General features: G+C 43.3%; 1 protein-coding gene across 4 annotated transcripts in view; it reads right to left on the reverse strand.

The window, feature by feature from the left end:
• Positions 1 to 1,274: 1,274 nt before the first annotated feature.
• TTLL5 (tubulin tyrosine ligase like 5) overlaps positions 1,275 to 24,233 on the reverse strand; it is a 108,458-nt gene continuing 85,499 nt past the window's right edge. For 2 of the 4 annotated variants that reach the window (XM_081909118.1, XM_081909117.1), the window contains exons 32-36: positions 23,434 to 23,632; positions 16,358 to 16,578; positions 6,677 to 6,762; positions 5,490 to 5,615; positions 1,275 to 1,866 (exon numbers count right to left, since the gene is read on the reverse strand). In XM_081909118.1, coding sequence (XP_081765244.1) covers positions 5,491 to 5,615; positions 6,677 to 6,762; positions 16,358 to 16,578; positions 23,434 to 23,632 — 631 coding nt within the window. In that variant the 3' untranslated portion in view covers positions 1,275 to 1,866; position 5,490. The remainder of the gene's footprint in view (positions 1,867 to 5,489; positions 5,616 to 6,676; positions 6,763 to 16,357; positions 16,579 to 23,433; positions 23,633 to 24,233) is intronic. The other 2 variants (XM_081909119.1, XM_081909120.1) reach the window with 2 other exon arrangements.

Genomic DNA, 24,233 nt, shown 5'->3' on the forward strand with positions numbered 1-24,233 from the left:
TTTTAGCACTTAAAACAGCTTGTTTACCATGTGACAAACCACTTAGGAAACATCTGCAATTTAGTCCACAACTTCAGCTAACTCTCCAACTTTATGTGGGGTGGAGACAATATGAATGTCATAAGGAGAAAACTTGAGTGATGCTGCCCTTTTCTCCCCAGACATTCATGACAGTACAGTGGTGCCCCGCAAGACGAACGCCTCGCAAGACGAAAAACCCGCTAGACGAAAGGGTTTTCCGTTTTGGAGGCGCTTCGCAAAACGAATTCCCCTATGGGGTTGCTTCGCAAGACGAAAAAATCTTGCATCCCCTGCGGGTTTCCCCCCGCTTTTTTCGCCCTTTTTTTAAGCCGCTAAGCCGCTTATCAGCTGTTCCGCTGATAAGCCGCTTAACAGCTGATCGCTGGAAGCCGCTTGACAGCTGTAGCGCTAATCCGCTAAGCTATCAATGGGCTTGCTTCGCAAGAAGAAAAAACCGCTATACGAAGAGCCTCACGGAACGGATTAATTTCGTCTTGCGAGGCACCACTGTACTAAAATATTCACTAAGAGTCAGCCCAAGTACGTGTTTCCCTACTATCTGTCCAGGTACGATGTAGCTCTAGCATGTAGGAAGCAGTTCCCTGGGATGGCAAGATTCCTACACAGTGTGGACTGTTTTGCTAGGTGGGGACAGCAAACTGTGATTTTCTCAAGTCAACATCAGGAGAAAAAAAGACAATATCACAATTAGAAAGAAACCTCAATACTGAACAGTGTCAAAACTAGTCTGTGAGCCTATGTAAACTCCCCTGAGAGCAAGCCCCGCTGAACACAGTGACCCTGAGAAGACAGGCATAGGATTTTGCTGTTAAGCTTGCAAGTAGTAAGGGCAATGTAATGAACAGAAGGGCCAGTTTGGGCAGAAATGAACAGGGACAAACTCCTGTTCTGTGACTGAGTAAGATGTTTGTTTGGTTTGCAAGACTCTCTCCAAGTCCAGCTTACCTCACAGGACAAATGTGAAACACTTAGAATGCTGAATGGTGTGGAAATGATAAATAATGTACTGTTTCCATGCTCACGCAGCTGATCTGAAGTGACAGAACCCTATTAGTGGGATCAGTCTGGGCTCTGGAAACACAACTTCAGCACGGAAACATAAGAAACGTAAAGAAATGCAAGGGAAAATCAACGTAATGCATGAATAATAATAAAGCCTCCCACTGGAGTAAAATTAAATGTCAACTAATTGGAAGGACTTTTACCCAGCATAATAAATGTAAATTTTAAGCTAAACAAACAAAATGAATGACTTTATTCAGACTGAGCATTTCTATGGCTTTCTGTCAAAATTCAAGATAGCAGCCAGCAGAAGTGTCTATAGTCAAGTCAGCATTTCAGCTTCTCATGCCACTGGTGGTGAAAGCTGCCCAGTACCTGATAGAGAACCTTGATTGTTCTCAAAGTGAGTCAAAATGACTGAGTGGATGGAGAAACCTGGGCCTCAGGATACATAATACAGACACCATTAAGAGCTCCTGTCCTATGTGAGTCATAAGCTTGACTAGTTGATGGAAGATGTGATATAGAATGCAAAGGAAGGCCTGAGGCTTAAGCAGCAAAAGCTCAGCGGAACTAGAAAGCCTCAAGTCAGGGCTCCAACAGCTCTTCCAGAAACACTCTGCTGCTCTGCTCTCCTTTCAGTGGGGAAAATTCTGGAGTGTGCGACCAGGTCTTGCTGTCAATCTGGGTGTTGCCAGGAGTGTGGAATGATGAGCACTCATCCCTGCTTCATCTCTTCCTTGCATGCTGACGCACTGGATTGTTTGTCCACCCGTTATTGAGGATTAATCCTTCACTTCAGAAAGTAAGTGCAACCGGGAGCTGAAAGGGAGACAAAGGAAAGCTGGTTAATGGTTCCAGAGATATGTGCGTGAGCCACAGGATACAGGAGTCTTCCTTGACACAAGTTACAAAACCAGACAGGATCATTCCAGATAGTGTTAGCTGCAGGCAGAGGAAATGCTGCTGTGGTGGTTCTGATCCCTGCTGTGCAGAATGAAGAATAGACTCCGCTATTCTAGGAGAGTCTATATGATTGGCAGGGATGAGCAATCACATGACTGCCTTCTCACAGTAAGTGCAAGCTTGCTCTAGGGAAACAGGTACCTGCTATTTCCTGGGAGACTGAAGCTGCCACCTTCCGCATGCAAAGGAGATGCTCTATGCCACTGAGCTGTGGTCTCTCATAACTTGCGCTACACATGTAGCACGTTTTACTAAAATCAGTTGATTGCTCTGTGTAATCTACCTTGAGTAGCACTAAGAATATTAGCAGCATTTTACAAAGACAAATCTGTCTCAAGTGTCAAGCATCGCACAAACCCATGGAATCTGGAATGATATCTGGGCCAGAATTGAAGTCTTTGTGAGCAATGCCTGATCCAACAGAACAAGCATATTAGCTATTAAAAATTAAAAGCTGGATTACTGAACAGAAACTTTTGGTACAGTACCAAGTTAAGTGAATTCCCATGCTATTAACTCCACCTCTGTGTATGGCAAGCATTTATACTTTAACTTAAGGAATACTGCAAATGCCAGCACTCACAGAAAAATTATTGGCCTTGTAACGGTAGCATTAGAGTTAAGATAAAACTTTTATTTCAACCCCACATTGCTTTAATACTAGTATGCAAAAACATGTATATCTGCGACTAAAGTCTGCTATGGAAATACTCTATTTTGTGACCATATTTTTTTCACTATCTCTTTTGCTGGCATTAAACCCTGCTATATTGCAATAACTGTTTGAGCTAATGAATGAGTCTTTGCCTTTCCCCCGTCCTACTCAGGTCATAGGCTTTGAGGGTTCTGGACATCCCAAGGCCACTTCACACATTACAAGTTTGGTTTGCAAGCTCCGAACACACACTCCCCCATATCCACACACATTAAAATGCATCTTAATACACACAGATACTTAATCATTTCCAGATGCTTTGTGTCTGATTCATGAGTAGCCAAAGATGTAACTTTTTGTTGGTTTGCCCTACATTGATATTTTGATCACAGGAGTGACCTTTTGGGAATATTGCCATGCATGAAAAATGCTTTGTGCATAACAGAACCACTATCTGAGCTTGATTAAGAAGGCTGATTTCAGCTTAAGAAACCACTGGGTGTGATCCTAAGGTCAGAAATACTCAAAGAGAAGGGAATCCAAGATGGATGGGAATTTCTTAAAGGTGAAATACTGAAGGCCCAAATGCAGACAATTCTAACAAGAAAGAAAAGTGGGAGGCCTCTAAAGAAACCACTGTGGCTGCTTAAGAGCAAAAGCTTTTCAGAGGGTTCAGGGGAATGTACAAGGAAGGAGTGGGTCTGGAATTCCCTTGCTCAATATCACATATACAAGATCAAGATGAATTGTCACCCATGCAATAAACAAACACATCATCAAGAGAGATATGCAAAGCTTCTCTCTCAAATGTGCCAGCTTATCATGTGTTATGTTTTGTTGAAAAAATGGAGGGAATCATTAAAAACAATGAACCTTATCTGCAGGCTGAAATGGTATAGTCCAAGATTATTCCATCTCAAATCACTCATCCTACTCTGCTCTCGACTCAGGGAGCTGGTTTGACACACTACTTTTTGTCTCATTCCAGAGTTCCAAAAGTGTTTTCTACAGCAGAGAAATACTCTGTAGACTTGGATTATTTGGACTCTTTGTAGCATAAAACCAGCAGATAACAGGAAACATCTTCTTCCTCTTGTAAAACAAAGACAAAGTGGCTGACCCAAAGTACGAGGGGCAGGTCATTCTCATCAGCTGAGGATTAAAAGTATCTATTTGTTACTCATCAGAAGCAAGCACCATCCCTCAGATTTAGTGGGGAAGGTGGCTACAGTGTTTATTATTCACCAGATGCTCTCTTGAGTTTCAACTTTGCCGGGATTCAATCAACTTCAACTGAAAATATGATCATTGAATAAACAGTTGCAATTGCGAAAGACGGTCGATTTTAGAACTGTAACTGCTTACTAAGGAAACCTAAGGATGGAATTACACGTTACATACAGTTCCATAGTTCATTATTCACTGGGGTTTTTGTGCGCTCTCTCTCTCTCTCTCTCTCTGCACTATGAAGTTGCTGAGGCTGCAATCTGAAGTGGAAAACTGGCAAAGGGCAGAGGGGCTTCTTAACCTTTTCACCTTCATGCTATTATTCCACTGAAACTCGTCCTCCAGTTATTTTCCCCACAACTGGAAAGAAAAGTTGATGCACAAAAATTTGTTACAGAGCCAGTTCTGGAGCCTCCCACCTGAAATGTCATCGGAAGGGAGGTTTCAAACTCAAGACAACTTATGCTGTCAGTTATGGTAAGCGAGAGAGGCAGGAAGGTGAAAATGAGGAACGGAATTAAAAGGGGATTACTATTGTGCAGGAAGGAATGCATCACTGCACAGAAATTGGAGGGATTCCTGTTTCCAGCTGCTCCTGCTGAAGGATTTAAAGATATAGCTGACAATGAGGAGCTTTCTGAAACTAGGAGCCAAAGCTCTCAGGGGCTAGAGTTTTCAACATAAAAAATGCATACTTAAGAGTGGCGATGTACAGAACTCTTCTGACTTTATAGAAGCCCTGGGAACCTAAACCTACAATATAGATGATGGAAAACCTGGATATAGTCAGGATTATAGATGCTGCCAAAATTCACTAGGCTCCACCCTGAAAATGAACTTCAGGGGCTCAGTAACATTTGCCTAAAAAGAATCGAAAGCACTCCATACTTTTCTCAAACTCAGATTAAAATCCGATAGGGAGAAGACTTTTCAGGTGACGCCTTGGAAAGCATTGTCTTCTAGGGAGCTTCTTTATGAGGCTGCCCACCCTGCATAGGGGAACTTATTGTCCCAAGCGCCTCCCAGGGAGATGAGTTTTTGCCGCCCAATAGTACGTTGGGGGAAGACTTGGAAAGCAAAACAAGTGCTACAATTAAAATTTCCATTCATTTGAAGGGGCTGCATTCTACAGAGTAGCACGTGCACAGAAAATGGATTTAAAAGAAAGCAAAGGAAAGAAGAAACTAGTGAAGGTAACTGCACATTGCTGAAAGCCCGGACTTAATCAATAAAGATTTTATAGGCACAATTGTAAAATTCAAGGTATTGGCAAATTCTGAGCTATGTTTGAAAATGTGACTGTAACACAAGGGCAAAAACTTGCAAAAATCATAAGCGTTCATGTACATGAGTGGCAAAAATATGAGGGTCCAGCTGCTTAGCTCCAACAGTGAGAGAATATGGAGTCCATTATTAAATTCTTAGAATATGCTGGCAAGTGACATATTACTATGAACAGACTTGCTACAGGTCTTTATTGTGTCTAGTCTTTTCCCTTTCACAAAAAGTCCCACCCTCACATGTTCTTGGGGGGATATGCCCCTTTTACTCTACTCAGTTATGGAAGGAAAGGAGATGCAGATGAGTCTTCTGTTACCTTAAGCTGGCCCTCCCTCCACTGGCCTTTTCTTTCTCTGCCCTACAAGTGAATCAGTGGCTCTGGATCGGCTGGACAAAGGTCTAGTTCTGGCGAAAATAATGTGGGGGGAAGCTTCCAAAAGACCTGGAAAATGGGGGAAAAACGGCTTAGTGTGGGGCAGGTTCCTCTGCTTCTTTGCACTAAAACCTCTTTTCCACTTGGCTTAAAAGGTAAAGGTAAAGGGACCCCTGACCAGTCGTGGCCAACTCTGAGGTTGCGGCGCTCATCTCGCTTTATTGGCCGAGGGAGCCGGCGTGCAGCTTCCGGGTCATGTGGCCAGCATGACTAAGCCACTTCTGGCGAACGGAAACGCCGTTTACCTTCCTACCGGAGCAGTACCTATTTATCTACTTGCACTTTGACATGCTTTCGAACTGCTAGGTTGGCAGGAGCAGGGACTGAACAACGGGAGCTCATCCCGTTTAACCCACAACGCCGCCCGCGTCCCTCCACTTGGCTTATCACCCACGAATTCCAGAAAAGACGACAATGACCTGATGCGAAATCAAACTGTAACACCATGAGAAGCTGAGTATGTACTCCATATAGTGAAGGGGATTTCAACGTACTCACCAGCATGACAGATAAAAGTAAGTTGGCTTGGAGATGTTCCATTTTGGTATTTGAGCTATTCAGGGGTGGGAAATGTAGCTCTAGCGCTAATATGGATTCAGGACAAGAAAACACTCCCCCCACTTGAGTTAAAAGTGGAAATGTTATTGAGTGCTTTCTTCATTCCTCAATTAAAAATTCAGAAAAAAGTTCCGCCCAACATGATGTATGCCTGGCACAAGCAAGGACTACTCCTTTTCTGCAGCATGGAGTGGATAGGCCCTATTTTCTTAAAGACTGCCATAAAAAGTAGCTAAAAAATTGCATTTTCTTTTTTTCTTTTTTCTTTTTGCCTAAAAAGCTCAACAACTGTCCGGATTTTCACTGTTTAAAATATGGCAACCCTATTTTATGACATTTCATGTTGACTGAGGTCACGGCTGAAAACTGATTCCTGTATTGCAGGGGGTCAACAAGATTACCTTTTGGGTCCCTTCCAACTCTACTATTCTATGATGCTTGTCAGGGCAGACAAGTTACAATGCAAATGGAAAACCAAAAAAAGGTTGGCTGCAATGCCTTGGTTCTCTCACCTTTGGAGTTTGTGAGTGGCTCACAGGATTTAGCACTGTTAAGGCTATTCTGGAATCCATTCAGGTGCCCTTCTGTGGAGGTTGCCCTGCTAGACAAAACACTGAATCAGAGGATAGCACAAACCCATGTATGAGAGGGGAAATACATCTCTATCAAAGGTAAAGCCATTCTAGTATTCATTAACAGATGAACCAAAAGGTCTTTCTGGACAATTTATTTCTTCGCATAATCAATGTGTAGTTGTCAGGAACATACAAATCAACCTCATGCCACATCAGACTATTTTGTCCCATCTAGACCTATGCAGTCTATTTTATTTTAAATCAAGTCATTAAAAAAGCATTTCTAAGCTACTTAATCTTTTAAAATTGGTATACTAAAATGACAAAAACATTGTAAAACACGGTTATAGAAGCAGCTCCAGCCTTCCCCAACCTGGTGCTGTTCATACAAATGGGGCCCCCAACTTCCAGTGCCAGCGACCATGATCCATGGTCAGGGACAACGGGAGCTGGTGTCCAAAATATCTGGAGGAGTCTAGATTCAGAGATGGTTGGGCTACTCAAAATGGATTCAGTTCTCAAATAATTCATGCAGAATCAATTTCCTATGAACAATTCAGATGTTCTTCCATGAAGTATTGCTTCGGTTCCAGGAATGTTTCATTTTGCCAGGACTTGTGTTCAGTGAATATCAAAACAAACAAATCATGAAAAAATGAGGCAATGTGAAGGGTAACCCGGCTACTTAAAGATTTTCAATTAATGCTGTATGTACCAATTCAGTTATTGAATTCAGAAAGAAGCACATTTTCATTACAGCTCAAGTACATCTCAAGAAAACTGACAGCAAGGTGCCACATGCAATGCCTGTCAGGATTTCTCCATTTTGCTAGCTAGAAGCTGAAAATATGGGTCTTCCTCAGAACTTGAAGACTGTTCGCTGCTCAAGCAGCACCCATCATTTGCCTGACGATACATCTATAAACTTAACACACAATGGTGTAGAGATAGAAGTACACAGAGACAGAGTAAGTGAAGCAAGCAGCTTCCATTTTGGTGGGTTGACAGTGCTTTTCTTCCTTATTAATTAATTCATGGAAGCAAACGAAAACCAAAAAACCTGCATGCAGTAGACACGGAGAATAAAATATTCCAGCCTAAAAAAAAAAAACAACTTTCAGTCTGACAAGTGGCAGAAATGAAAAAAATATATATACAGTTATAAAACAGATTCAGCATAGGGACAGAATGGATGGGTCAAATTACTTTCAATGTATGAAAACTGTAAGATACTGGACTGTATCTTTGCTATTTTGCAGATGTAATGAGAACTTGATATATGCATATGTAATGTAGTAGATTATGTATTTTACTTTTTTTTAAAAAGCAGCCCTACAAGAAGTTACAGACCCAGCTCAAAAGATCTACAAGTTCCATTATCAAATTCATATTCAGACATAACTTAGACATAGACTGGGTCATTTTCCATCCGAAAATTAAAATCTGAAGTAGCCCCAAGGCATTTTGTCAGGTGAAAAGCATTACATTTTTTCTCACTGCAGAATTATGAATTAACACTGCTGCATTCTACTCCTAAGAACTGCCTTCTACTCCTATCTCTGAGCCCTACGCTCTGCCTCTTTTTCAGCCTAATAAGTTGCTATATTTAAAATTACAATCTTTGCACAGATGACTCAGAAGTATTTCTCTATTTCTGACCTCTAAGCTTGGACTAATTTAATATCCCCAAATCCCACATGCTTTTAGATGTTCTGCTGGCAGATAAACATATGCTTTCCAATGGAGTTGCTGATCTTCCACTTGATCATAGGCCACTGCCTCCTCCTTTGTTTCCTGACAGCTGCATTTCCCCTAATTTCCAGATTTCTCTCTCTCTCTCTCTCTCTCTCTCTCTCTCTCTCTCTCTCCCCCCCCCTTTAGTACTCCTCTTCCTACCCATGGTTAGCCTTTTGCTGTTTCACTTTTCTTTATCTCCTTCCACACTTCGCTCACTTTCTCATTTGTCTAAATCCAAGTTCATGCCCAAGTCCTATTCCAATGGCAGCTGATTCCAGGGGGTTGGAGAAGCAACACTAAAAGCTTGGTTTCTAGTAAAAATGAAGTGCACCTTTAGGGCATGCAGAACTCTCAGCAGTAAGTACCCCATCTGAGAAGCACATTTACAGGGCGACCGCTTAGCTAACCTGCTCCCAAATTGTTTAATGACACCAGTTTCACCCTAAATTCCATGACAGACTTGGCACTTCAGTAATTTGCAAGCACTTGGATCTCATCAAGAATTGATGTCTGGATTCCAGCAGCTGTTTCCTAGAGATTTGCCCTCAAGTTCATCAAGGAGCCTAGACAGATGTTTATCAAATACCAGAGGTCCAAAAAAGCACCCATGGTTTCTAACAGCTGTTCAAAACCTGGGGCACATCAGGATGATAGAGCCTCTCTCTTGGTGAGATGGTTGCTCATACATTGAGCCTGCCTACTGATCTAGAGAGAGGCACCATCCTGACAAGGAATGAGCTCTGAGTTGCACATCATCTCCTTTCCCTAGAAGCCTGAAGATGAATACAAATCCAGTGACTTTGAATATTAGTGTCACAGGACTATCTGTAAATTTGTATTCTTCTCAATCTAATGATAATAATAATAATAATAATAATAATAATAATAATAATAATAATTTATTATTTATACCCCGCCCATCTGGCTGGGCCTCCCCAGCCACTCTGGGCGGCTTCCATAAAAACCAAAAATACAGTAAAATATCACACGTTAAAAACTTCCCTGAACAGGGCTGCCTTAAGATGTCTTCTGAATGTCAGGTAGTTGTTTATCGCTTTGACATCTGCTGGAAGGGCGTTCCACAGGGTGGGCGCCACTACCGAGAAGGCCCTCTGCCTGGTTCCCTGTAGCTTTTCTTCTCGCAGTGAGGGAACCGCCAGAAGGCCCTCGGCGCTGGACCTCAGTGTCCGGGCAGAATGATGGGGGAGGAGACGCTCCTTCAGATATACTGGACCGAGGCCGTTTAGGGCTTTAAAGGTCAGCACCAACACTTTGAATTGTGCTCGGAAACATACTGGGAGCCAATGTAGGTCTTTCAAGACTGGTGTTATATGGTCTCGGCGGCCGCTCCCAGTCACCAGTCTAGCTGCCGCATTCTGGATTAGTTGTAGTTTCCGAGTCACCTTCAAAGGTAGCCCCACGTAGAGCGCATTGCAGTAGTCCAAGCGGGAGATAACCAGAGCATGCACCACTCTGGCGAGACAGTCCGCAGGCAGATAGGGTCTCAGCCTACGTACCAGATGGAGCTGGTAAACAGCTGCCCTGGACACAGATTTGACCTGTGCCTCCATGGACAGCTGTGAGTCCAAAATGACTCCCAGGCTGCGCACCTGGTCCTTCAGGGGCACAGTTACCCCATTCAGGACCAGGGAATCCTCCACACCTGCCCACCTCCTGTCCCCCAGAAACAGTACTTCTGTCTTGTCAGGATTCAACCTCAATCTGTTAGCCGCCATCCATCCTCCAACCGCCTCCAGACACTCACATAGGACCTTCACTGCCCTCACTGGTTCTGATTTAAAAGAGAGGTAGAGCTGGGTATCATCTGCATACTGATGAACACTCAGCCCAAACCTCCTGATGATCTCTCCCAGCGGCTGCATGTAAATGTTGAAAAGCATGGGGGAGAGGACAGAACCCTGAGGCACCCCACAAGTGAGAGCCCAGGGGTCTGAACACTCATCCCCCCCCCACCACTTTCTGAACACGGCCCAGGAGGAAGGAGCGGAACCACTGTAGGACAGTGCCCCCAGCTCCCAGCCCCTCAAGACGGTCCAGAAGGATGTTATGGTCGATGGTATCAAACGCCGCTGAGAGATCCAGCAGAACTAGGAAACAGCTCTCACCTTTGTCCCTAGCCCGCCGGAGATCATCAACCAGTGCGACCAAGGCAGTTTCAGTCCCATGATGAGGCCTGAATCCCGACTGGAAGGGATCCAAATGATAGAGTTATATTTCAATAAATAAACATTTATAACAATCCACCAAAGTCCCCAAACTTTTAATTCATAAGTTGCATGTCTTTATAATGTTTGGGAGTTTCCTATTTTTAAAAAAAGGCAATTTACTCTTACAAATTAGGAGTAATTTATATATGATATATATAGCAAGAGATGAGCCTTCTTTGTCTAGTTCTTAATACTTTCCTCAGTGGGGAAAATATGCATGTGGTTGATGGGATGGGGAAGAGTCCTAACTAGGAGGCTCTCAAGCTATTCAAATATTGTTGAATTAGAAATATTCATCTTAAGGATATCCATCACATATTCAGCAATTTTTAAAAAAATCTATTTTCTTCTGAAGATCGCATGTGGTCCAGCTGAGACTGGAATAATGAGATGGTTCAGAGATGTAATACAGATTTTAGGTTTTCTTTATTGCTCAAAGACAGTTTCTCCAGAAACCTTTGAAAAGAGATTCAGTGGTTGTATCATATTATATCTATGATGAAATGGCAAAAAGACAAGGCAATAGGCAGCAGATTTGAGATAAAGAAAAATATATATCCAACATTGCACATATTTACATGGGAATAAAAGTAAAGGGATCCCTGACCATTAGGTCCAGTTGTGGCCAACTCTGGGGTTGCAGCGCTCATCTCACTTTATTGGCCGAGGGAGCCAGCGTACAGCTTCCGGGTCATGTGGCCAGCATGACTTCTGGCGAACCAGAGCAGCGCATGAAAATGCTGTTTACCTTCCCGCCGGAGCAGTACCTATTTATCTATTTGCACTTTGTGCTTTCGAACTGCTAGGTTGGCAGGAGCAGGGACCAAACAATGGGAGCTCACCCCGTCGTGGGGATTCGAACCACCAACCTTCTGAGCGGCAAGTTCTAGGGTGTGTGGTTTAACCCACAGCGCCACCTGCGTCCCTTTACATGGGAATAGGCCTCCATTAAACACAAATAATTATTTGCAAGTAAATGTGCCTAGAGGGGCATTGCAATTACCAAGACTAGAACACAACAAAGGTAAGTTTGTCCTCCAGAATACAGAACGAACAGGTCAAAGGAGTCATGTAGGCCAATATCTTGGTTCAACCTTTCCTTGAGAAGCTTCATGGAGACACATGCTCCACAACCTCCTGAGACAGCTTGTTCTGAACTGCATGTTCTCTTGCTTATCTCAATACCTAGCACTGGAACTTGCACAGAAGTTTAACAGATTCTTCCCCCACACCAGAGGAAAAATACTACTAATGTAGATTAAAAGCTTGAAGTATGAGTTTGTTTAGAACTTAATCCCTTCCTGTTAAGGATGGGGGTTTTTTGGGGGTGGGGTTTGACCAAACATAAAATCTCTTAGCATTTTCTCGCATGAGATGTAATGGAATTCTTGACAGTGGAGTTCAAAAGGCTGGAAATACCAACAAAGAACAAATGGTCTGTATTAAACGGCTGAAGAACAATGGAAAGCATAAGACTTGAAGCACCTAAGAAGTAGTTTTCATTTGAATTGTTTTTTAGTAAAAGGGAATCTCTCTTGCATATAGAACATGGGCTGTGTCCCCCCCCCCCCTTGATTCTGTAAGAAAGACAAACTGGACAATACAAAAGGACACACAGATCAGTGAAAGAGGTTTGAATGTGGTCAATCCCCCAGTTGTTCTGGAATATATTGGGAGCTCTCATTTCCGTGTAACTGAGAAAAGTCAGTATGTGATCCCACAAATTGCAAGAATAGACTTGGAGACTTATGCTAGAGTCTGAACAGCAACTCAGAAAGTATTTCCGGAATGGCTCCTTGCAGCCTTCAGTAATTGGACTGCACTCTGAAATTGTGAAGGAATCTTTCACTTTTTTCACCCTTCTATGCATTTTCGATGCTGAGCTTTTTCCGGTTTTCCCACACTTATGCCTGTCACAGAGCAGAAACCACAAGAACGCAGTAAAGTCAAGTCTGTCCAAGGAGCTGCAATTCCATCTCACAAGGATAAACATTCTCCCTGCCAATATGTGAGTACAGCACACAGGCATCTTCAAATACACATCTTGCTGCTTGGCAGACAAACTCACTGAAAAGGCTTGTCACCTGAACTAACATGCATCACCCCCAGGTCACGGAGAGTCAAACAAAAGCTATTATCAGCACAGGGCTATGGAAACAGGTATGGCTATCTGTACTAGTTGAACTGACCAATTTACTTAACACCTGGATCCCATTTTAAAACGTGTCTGGAGGATTAGTCTCAAAAATATTTCAATTAGCAGCCCATCTTATCTCAGAGGCTCATGGTAGGTGAAAAGAAAGCCAAGGTATAAAAATGGAAGGGGCAATCATTCTAATGGAACAATAATCTAAAAACCTGTGACTAGAAAGAAAGGAACAATGACACTGCTCTGTGCACTAATCTCAGAGTTGGATGGTCAGGGAAAGAATTTTGGGCTCTTGTTCGTACTCACAGTATGTTCGCACGTAGGAATCATTTGCAATGTTTGGCATTGAACACAGTTCTCCATCTTACACTCTTCTAGGAAACAGAAGAGGCAATGGCGATACCTGTTCATTGTTGGGAATTCACCTCTAGTCTCTTGTATTTTTCAAACAACATCTGTGCTACATAGACACCTTGTTACAAGAGAAGCCATGCAGAGACACACTTACGTTGTGTGGGGTTGGGGTGGAGGCTTAGATAAACCGGGCTACCAAATATTAGTATGCTTAAGTGCTAGAAGGTTCCAACCAACCAAAACAGGCAGCAGGGATGGAGAAGGGTTTTCTTTAGTCCACCATCAGATCAAACAAATTCAAAACTCTCAGTCTTTAAGAAGGCCAGAATGTAGTTATTAAGCAGATGGTGTGTTGTGCCACTTTCTGCAATGCAGTTTAAGTTCAAAAAATGCTGATATACAAAGTGTATACAACTGTGCATTTTAGGGAAATTCATACGATTTAAAAACCACTGGAGAATGGTTATACTAAGGAATTGGGCTCTTAATACAGATTTTGGCCTGGCTGATAGACATGTGAGACATTGCTGGTCAGGAAACGCTGGTGGCTCCTCCTTCTGGCTGTGTTTATGTTCTCCAGAGGAGGCACCATTCTAAGGATTAAAGAAGCCCTTTAACAGGATGGTCCTTCCATCCCTATGGGTCATTATTACTTCACAGGATGCTGCACACTGATGCATCCATCACTGCAGCTACGCATATTTCACCTGATGTGAAGTCTGTCTAGTCCTATAGACTGGGGGAAGTGAAGCAAACATCACAATTTACAACAATAAAGATTTACAATGCAACTCAATATCTCCAAAGATAGATAATATAATTTATGAGGAGCTTGGAGAGGCTTCTGTATAATGAGAGACTGAGAATAATGAATTAATGAGATTGTTTAGTCTAGGAAAGAGACAAGCAAGAAGCAGCATGATGGAGCACAAAATAACAAAATGGTCAAGGAAAGATAAGTCAGACTCCAACTTAATGACCTCCATAAAAATAGAAAGATGACAAGTTTACAAGCAACAATGATTTCAATACCTCTCCGGAAACTATACTGAAACTAAAAACTGAGGACAATACAATATGAAATTGTTCTCACATTTAAAACATCAACAGTTAAGGTTTTTGTTAGGAGTCTACAGAAGTTACAAAAGCAGTCTATCACACTGCAGGAAATAAAACATATCACCAGTACAGGGAGATAAGAATACACTTCTATATGTATTTAAGATAATTTGTTTTTAAAGCTTTCTTTGTAGCATTAAATACAAGTAAGAATGATACAGGATAATGGCTAAATTACACATTATTTTTTTCAAACACAGATAAAGATCAGAACAAGCATACATCACAATACAGAAATGCAAAGTTTTGTTTGCTCAGAATTAATGTATTAGAAATCCATGACAAAGAAACAATGTACAGAAAGTGAAGTGTGCAATGAGGTCCTAACAGGATGAATGCTAGAAGTGGGGAACTTTTGACAGCCTGCCATGTCTGTCCCACTGTGTCCTGCACACCTACTAATCATAAGGAGATTGGAAATAAAGAGCAGGCAGGCAGATTTCTAATTTCCAATTTTAGCACTAAGCACCATAGAGCTAAAATTGCAGATAAGTGGTCTGACTGCTCTTTAATATTAAAAAAACAAAATTTCTGCCTATTCCCACTCCAACGTTGGAGTGGGGCTAGGAAGCAAAGATGAGTTTTACTCTACCTCCAGACTTAGTACTGTGGTACATAGCGGTAAGGCTAGAAGGGGGGGGGGGGAATCCCTGTCTGCTCTTTAGTGATACTGTCTAAAGCAGGGGTCGGCAAACTAAGGTTCGTGGGCTGGATCAGGCCCAACTGCCCTCTGGATCTGGCCCGTGGACGGTCCTGGAATTGCCGCTTGGATCAGAGTAATCGTTCAGGCTATGCCAATTTTTTTGCAATATTTTGGGGGGCACCTTCCCCCCCCCACACACCATGGCGGCGCCTCCTTCCTCCTCCTCCTGTCTTCTTCCCACCCTGCGGAGAAAGGGAGCTTGCTTTGATTGGTGCCAGCCAATTCAAAGCCTCGCTGCCCGCGCGCTGAGGTGCGGCCCAGACTCACCACCATTCCGCCGGCCTCTCCATCCATAGCCGCGCTGTGGGCATCTTCACGGGCGCATCGCGGGGCTTTGGCTGGAGCTTGGTGTGCCTGCTGGCCCTGTGCTTGGCGCCTGGGAAAGCTAGCCCAGAAAGGAGAGGCGCCACCACCACCGCTGGCTCCCAAATGCAGGCAGAGCGGCAGAGGAGGTGGGAAAGCGGGGGGGGAGCCCCCCTCCACAGCATGCATATGTGCACATGTGTGTGCGCGTGCGCAGTTCGGCCCGCCACAAGGTCTGAGAGGCGGTGAACCAGCCCCCTCCTAAGAAGGTTTGCTGACCCCTGATCTAAAGAGCAGGCAGAGGGATCTTGCTAGCCACCTCCACCCCTGGAGAGGAGGGCTGGAAATGGTGTGTGTACGTGTCCCTGTGTCCCTGCATGCCTGCTGTGTGTGTGCACTGTCTCTCTGCATTTTTGGTGCATGCAAATTTATTTTGTGCATGTTTGTTTTGTGATGTTGTGATTCCCAAAAGCTTGGTCAAGTGTGAATCAAGACCTTGGGGTGAAATAGATTCCCCACCCTGGCTGTATGCCATAGCAAATCCTTTCTCAACTTTAGGTGCCCAGATGTTGTTGGACTACAACTCCCATCATCCCTAGCTAGTAGGACCAGTGGGTCAGGGATGATGGGAGTTGTAGGCCAACAACCTGGGGACCCAAGGTTGAAAAAGGCTGCCATAGTGTATAGCAGTGATGGCCAAACTTGGCCCTCCAGCTGTTTTGTGACAACAACTCCCATCATCCCTAGTTAACAGGACCAGTGGTCAGGGATGATAGGAACTGTAGTCCCAAAACAGCTGGAGGGCCAAGTTTGGCCATCACTGGTATATAGCAATTCATCTTATTTAGGTTACTCTTTCCCCCCTTACTCAAACGGGGGGAAAAAGTTATTAAAATTTATCTAATAGATTACATCAACCAATCAGGACACCGCCCCCCCGCCAAAGAAAAGTTAGTCATTTACTGCCAATGTTTCTCCATCAACATCTTTCAATGGCGAGTTCTGTTTCAGGAACACAAACTTACTTGGAAATCCTCTGAGATGCCACCTTCCTAATAACTGCTTGTCTATGGCTGGCTGGGGGCTTAGGGATCAAGTTTGAAGATGCACTCTGGGATGGCATCACCTTATTCAGGTTCGGTACCTTCTGGCTGCTAGAAATGGCACTTGATGTCCTGTGGGCACCAGAATTAGTTGATAGGGTCATAGAGCTGATGGTGGATGTTGGGAAGTTAGCAAACAGAGCCTAGCAAAAAAAAAGAAAGAAAGAAACGTAGATTTAATCTGCCTTCTATGACTAGGTAAGGAAGTAGATGTTATGTGTCCCGCCAGACCGTTTCTACTTGAAATTTACAATGCAATACTAACTTTACAAACACCTTGTTCTATAGTTCACCGTGCAATGAAAAAGTAATTGAATTTATGCTCTTCTCCAATATTTAGAGCCTTAAGATTCCTGATGTTTGCGAGATTATTGCTCAGTGCTGCCTTTGCATCTTCTCTAATTGCATGCAGACGAGGAGTTCTATCACCCAGTGGGAAGAGTCAACAAAGCAGCTTCTAACAGCATGACTGTCAGAGGCTGAAGAAAGGTCAGGACTGTTTTTCTTGGGGGCAGCAGACATCCAAAAGGCTTTTGTTTCTCTGGTGTGCTGTAATCCTGGCTGTTCTACACTCTAGCCAGCATACAGAATGACCTGAGCTTCTGGATTCAGCTTCAAAGGAAGCTATCCCACTGTGAGCCCCCTTAGTCTATGTTAGGAAGCCAGGGGAAGCTACTCTACAAACAAGACAGCAGCAAGTGAAGTCAGAGGTTTGACCACACAGCAAAAGAAGCCAGAGCTGGGAAAATCTTGACGCAGATAAATGGGGAAGAAAAATGAGAAAGAAGCTTTCATCTGCCATGGATCAGGTGCAATGAGGGAAGGACGCAAGAGCAATTCAGGCATAAAAACAGTCAGATACGTACAGAACTATTAGTTTGCTGCCCATGTTTCTCCATCAACAGGGCCTGGGATAGCTGAGACAGTAGAGCATGAAACTCTTAATCTCAGGGTCGTGGGTTGAAGCCCCACATTGGGCAAAAGATTCCTGAATTGCAGAGTGTTGGGCTACTTGATCCTTATGGCGCCTTCCAGCTCTACAAATTCTATTATTCTATGAGTTGTCCCAAGCAATATTTAATAGGTCAGAGATCTGTAGCTTCTAAGGAGTGCCAAATGCAGTACAAACACAACCATTTTTTAAACTGACAAATCAGAGTCCTGCTCTAAGGCTAAAGTGATGCATTTAGTTTGCTTACTGCTCCTCTTGAACAATCTCATTGGAGGGGGGAGGGACACACCAGATTTTCTGCTAACACAATTAGTATTTTGTGGTCAGCAAACAGTAGTTTGCCAGCCCAGAAAATTGAAGAAAACAATCAACTAGCTGTTGAATAAAACAATCCAGAGGGAGCCAGATATTCTGCAGCATGGATTGTATCACATTTAATGTGAACTTTTCCAAGAAGCATTAAGTTGTTATAGGGTTGGACTGGTATTGTTTTGATTTATGTTATTTCTCATGTGAAATATATTGGAAAATATTCTAGGCCTAACTACCCACACACACATAATGGGCAGAGACTATAGAAACTGACAGCCAAATGGAATCTTCCCAAGAATTAATTTGTAAATGCCAATTGTTTATAAATTACCATATCTGAGCTTGGAGTGGTAAGTTCTATGTACATCCGGCTATAGAAAATACTGCCGTTTGAATTAATCTTCCCTGCTTCCAACCAATGGAGTGGAGTTAAAAATTCCTTCTACCACTATCAAATATTAATGTAACCTGCCTTTCACTGTCCTCTCTTTTGAATCTTTGCCCTTCTCCCAACCCTTCTGCTTTCCCAGTGCTCCCGACAGAAATCAGTCAAATCTGTAATCCTTTTTGCATTAGTCATTATAACTGCTGAGTCCACATTTCTTGAGAATTCTAGAAAAGAATAAAAAATCTAAGCCAGCTGTCCACAAACTCCACACACGTGGCCTTGGACCAATTGAAAATTGCTGCAGGTCTTAATGATTTTTCTGTCTGTTGTTTAGCGATTGCAATATCCTGCGCTAAATGAATGTCACAGACCACTGGTTGTCTAAGTACCATACTTTGGAAATGATGATGGTGATGATGATGATAATGATGATAATAATAATAATATTCTTTTGTACCCTGCTCATCAGACTGGGTTGCCCCAACCATTCTGGGCTGCTCTAAGTTTACTTTAGACTGTTTTTCCTATTCTCTCTTCTAAGGAGGAGGATGTGGACCACATTTGCTACCCTGAACACATTGGGGGAAGGGTGAGATAAAAATGTAATAGATCTACACGTTTACTTTTGAACCGTGAGCCCACCCATGAGGTGACATGAGGCAACTACCTTGGGTGGCAGAATCTACAGGGGCAGCAGATCCAGCCTCCGAGGAAAGCACTGCCCGCCTCCACCACCACCACCACAGTGCCAGCAGCAGCAGCTGCACGCTCCTCAGAGTCTGGATCGACCACCTCCTCTGCAGCCCCGCTGCCACATGAACTGTGGCTGGCTCGTCTCCCAAGGTCATTCATAGATTCCCCACTTGGAATCTCAGCGGGGTACTATTTGCCCTGGCCAGTGCTCCATTTGAGCTCATGGCTTCCTGTTCCCTTGCATGTTGCTTTGGGTAAGCCCCCTGCTCCACCGCACTCCTGGGAAACAATTGTGCATTATTTGTTGAGGGACGCCACTCTGACTGCCTGCAAGAGGGGTTCCCCTGTTTTGTATATCTGCAAGGTGACTACTTGGGCTTCACTGCACACTTTTGTAAAACACTAGAAAATAGAGACAATTTTTCTCAGTTGATGCAACATTTGACAGGAAAGTCCTCCAAGAGGGTTTTGCCATAGGAGGACCTTATAGAGGAAGCCCGCTTGGCTCAGGGGGTACTGGTCTCTTCTATCTGCCTTAGGAATAGGCTCCAGACCTATTCAGCAAAAAACAGAATTTCTGTTTGAAGGTGGGGTTGCAGCACATTGCACCCACCTCTCCTTCCTGTGTGGCTGCTCTCTGGATTAGGGTGTGCTAGTCACAGCTTTTGCCAGCATCCTACATACTGCACATAATGTTTAGATTTCTTGTTTCTCTCTTCTTGTACTCTTTAATTCTGCTGTTCTTCCTGCAATTCTTCAGTTTTGTCCTTACGAGTGGTGTCTTCAGAAGGATCTAATCGGGGTTTTTTAGAGTGGGTTGAGGAATTCGCTTTTGCTCTGCCAGTTAGTATAGAGAGCGGGAGAAATGCCTTGAAGACCCTGCATGCCTAGTCCAGTAGGAGGACTCGTACAGTGGTACCTCAGGTTAAGAACTTAATTCGTTCCAGAGGTCTATTCTTAACCTGAAACTGTTCTTAACCTGAAGCACCACTTTAGTTAATGGGGCCTCCTGCTGCCGCCGCGCTGCCACCGCCGCACGATTTCTCATCCTGAAGCAAAGTTCTTAACCTGATGTACTATTTCTGGGTTAGCGGAGTCTGTAACCTGAAGCATCTGTAACCCGAGGTACCACTGTACTTCCACTTTTCTTTTCATTTAGCAGGACTACCTCACTCTTCCCCTGAATGCCATCAGAACTCTGGCATTGATTGAAACAACACAGCCACGGATGCAATAGCAGCTATGTAAGAAGAGCCTGCTAGATCAGACCAATGGCCCCTCTAGTCCAGCATCCTGTTCTCAAAACAGTGGTCAACCAGATGTTTGTGGGAAACCCACAAGCAGGCCAACTACGGAGGCAGAGCACACCCCTCTTCTCCATGAATTTGTCCAATCCTCTTTTAAAGCCATTCAGACTGGTGGCCATCACTGCCTCCTGTGGGAGCAAGTTCTATCGTTTAACGACGCGCCGCACGAAGAAGTATTTTTTAAAAATCTGTCCTGAATCTTCAAGCATTCAGCTTCATTGGATGTCAGTGAGTTCTAGCATTATGAAAGTCTATTCACTTTCTCAACGCCATGCACAATTTTACAAACTTCTATCATGTCACTTCTTAATTGCATTTTTTCTAAAAGTCTCTCAAGGTGGACATTGCTCCATCTAGTTCAGTACCATCTACACTGACTTGGGAATGAAAAGCACGTGCTCTGAAACTGAGTTACTGCTGTTCCCCTGCAACAGGAGCCATTCTGATGCAGAAATATCCTAAGTGCTCTAAGAACCAGAAGCAATTCTGTTGGCTGCAGAACACAGAGGAACTTTCCTCTGCAAAGGGCTCTTGCAGAACTCAGCAACAAAAGCAAGCTTTTACAATATAACCCAGACTCTCCCACTGCCAGATAACCCGCTGTTTTCCAATAGCCCTTTCTGAAGAATGCAAATCAACAATTCTCACTTACACTCTCCATGTCAGATTGCATGGGTACTGCTTCCATTTGAGATTTATATCCTAGGCATTATACAGAACTCAAAATGGGGGAAAACTTCTCTTTGAGGGTCACTGATTTATGAGAAGAAATAAAGAGGGAATGGAAAAAAGAAAGAAGGGGGAAAGTGGAGGGAGGGACACACACTGAAGAAAGGATTGAACCAGGAGTTCCCAAGCTATGAGCCAGAAAAGCCAACCCCCATTCCTCCTTCTCAGCTGTTACACTAAAAATACATTAAATACATTCCTGGCATGATTTTTCTATGTGTATGACTGAAGTTCTTTCCAAAATAAGTTATGGCACTGTGGACCAAAGGCTAAAGGACCCTGAAAATGGCAAATGTAAACCACCCTAGGAACAAACTAAAGAATGAGAAGAAAGTTAAGAATGAGGATAGCAGTAAGAAAAAGCACATCGAGCGTGATCAGAAGGGAAATAAAGAGAGAATTCCATGTAGTCATTGAATGGCTGTTGCGCTTTATATTCAAAAGCAGAAACTGAGCCAGGAAAGTGTGTGCTTTGGTGCATAGTCTTTTTCTTTAAGCAGGATGCTTCACCTAAAAATCTTTCATGATCAACATTATCAAAAACACAGTTTGAGAAATGAGCTTATGTAGGACTCACAGTTTGAACAATTTAAATCAAGGATGGATAATTTTTATCAACCAAAGGGGCACGTTCCAGTCCAACAGGGCTGATAAGCGGTAGAGCATGGGAAGTGGGGTGTGACTGGGGAGGAAATATGCTCTGGAGAGAGTCCCAAGGGCCAAACAGGGAGTGCTGCAGGGAAGCATTTGATCCCCTGGCCTGAGGTCCCCCATCTGTGATTTAGACAATTCAAAAGCAAGGAAATGCAACTTTGAACAATCTCTACACTTCAGTGGCCAACATGGCAGCCCTATTGTTACACTGGAATAGGAAGTAGTGAAAATAATCGGGATCTCTACAAAACTGAAAGGGAACCTGCCTAAAAACAAAGAAAAAGGTGAATTTATCAAACGTGACCCACCTAAAATCCAAGCACACTATTATTTTGTGAGAGGAAATTAATACTTGAACATTATTAATAACTTACGGAGCATTTATCTGCCAATTTCTATATAAATGATGTGTTTTGCTCTCACAACCATCCTGGGACATCAATAATTAAGTTTTCAATTTTAGAATTTAAAGAACTGAGGTTAAAGAAAAAGCTACTTGCCCAGGGCTATACAAGGCCATGGGCAAAGAGGGAATGAATTCTGGTCTTGTACATCGAAACCTATTACACATGTATTATAACGTCCTTCTTTATATTCTTTAATTCATGTTTTAAACTATTACTTAATGATTTGTGAAACTTGAATGGTACATATAACGAATAAATAGGTTATGGTGGCAGTGGCTATGTGGATTTTTGCTGCAGCCTGATGTCAGCATGTAGATTTATGGCAAACCCCGCTGGTTACTAAGGGCAAAGCCAGATCATTTATATTTTGTTGCTTTTCGACATTTAAATTATACTGATCTTATGTTTAACTAAATTAACCTACAGTGTATGCTGTGAGAGCCTCTCCCGCTGAACAACCCCCTTTCTTCAATAATGGAAACTTCAGTGTTGCCTGAGCCTGCGGCATGGCAAAGATCTCTGTAACTACAACTCTGAACGGCTGTGCTTGGAGGGAAGGAGGAGGAGTGCGGGGGATGCAAGCAGAGGTTTAACAAAGAATCACTTTAACAGAAACTCCTGAGTAATGGCTTTGCCCCAAGCCAAGAACAACATCATCTCAATGTCAGCAATTAGAAGAGGGATCAGCCAGGCAGCACGGCCCCCTTCAACCCCCCTACAGACACAGCTTTGCTCACAGGGCTACCCTGAGCTGAGCACTGCCCACGTGGAGCCCTTTGGATAAAAGATTAAAAATGTGCCGACTATTTCTGCTCTGCTAGTACAGAGGGGAGTACAAATGGAGGGACAGTACACAGTGGGTCCTAACAACCAAGCGGGGACTGCTGAACTACAAGGGATCTTTTCTATATGTTTGCTTTCCAGAATCCGTTGTGAAACTGTGCCATTAAGTTATTCTTCAGCTTATTTGTGTACCTAATGCTTATGGGTTTATGGGAGAGGGGATTAGAAAATATGCTTATAAAAGCAAGGCTAAGTAATAGCGTGTAAGATGTGCAGTTGAGTGAATGTTGTTTCAGAATAAGCAAATATGGGAAGAGATTATTAATTTGCTTCCATTCTGTGCCTTATCCACTTAAAATTATTAGTTCAAGTCTGAGAGAAGTCTGTGGGGCTATAACACAATCACAAAAAAACCTGGATTGTGATTCTTTAAAATTTTGGCTTCTGATGATGAAGAAAAGACTAAAGGTTTGTAGGCGGCATTTCCTGTAAATGCTTGTGATCAGATGGTGTGGCTTTTTGCACAGGCCCATTCCTCTTTAAAGCTCTCCGTTGCCATTTACAATTTGTAGGGGTTGGAAGAAACAGGGAAGTAGCTATGCAAATCAAAATGCATTTACGTAAACCTGCCTAATTTGTGCAATTGGACAAAATTGGGTATGGGTGCTTTATTTACAGCAGTTAGCTTTATTTTGAACACTGATCTATTCAGAATGGGTTTGGAAACTAACAATGATACATCTTCTGAGACGGACTCACTCATCTTAAGTTACCTGGTGCCGGGCTCGGCTCTGGTCCAAAAGCTGCCGAGACTGAAGCTTCTGCTGTTGGAGCTGCTGCAGGGCAAAATGAAGCTGATAGCTGCCGGCACTTGGTGGGGCCCTAGGAAGCCCTGGTTGGCCTCCTATCAATTTACTGCGTATGCAGTTCTCTGTATCTCCTTCCCAGGCAAAGTTGTCAGTCTCCAGGGTCCTGCAGTGAGAAAGGAACCATTTTAAAAGTTTTACGTTTTAATCAGCCTGCATACAAAGAGAGAGAGAGCAGGCCTAAAGACCTCTCTTGTTGTTCAAGGAGCTATGAGTTTTTGCCAGTGAACAGTCCTCCTACAAGAGGGGGCGGGGGAAGCACCTTCACCAAATGATTCATGCTATTTTAGTGGTGCTAAAATGTACCAAATTTCAACCATTTGTTTACTGTGGACTACACCCTCACACAATGAATAGTCAAAGCTTGTACAGTGGTACCTCGGGTTACATACGTTTCAGGTTACATACGCTTCAGGTTACAGACTCCGCTAACCCAGAAATAGTACCTAGGGTTAATAACTTTGCTTCAGGATGAAAACAGAAATTGTGTTCTGGCGGCGCGGCAGCAGCAAGAGGATCCATTAGCTAAAGTGGTGCTTCAGGTTAAGAACAGTTTCAGCTTAAGAACGGACCTCCGGAACGAATTAAGTACTTAACCCGAGGTACCACTGTTTTTGCTGCTCTCCTCTTCCACCTGATGGAAAGCGTAGGCTTGATAATGCAAGTTGTCATTTGAGATATGTGGGATATCTATAACTCATAATACT

The sequence above is a fragment of the Podarcis melisellensis genome, assembly GCF_964234715.1.
Source record: "Podarcis melisellensis genome assembly, chromosome: 1".
Taxonomy (NCBI): domain Eukaryota; kingdom Metazoa; phylum Chordata; class Lepidosauria; order Squamata; family Lacertidae; genus Podarcis; species Podarcis melisellensis.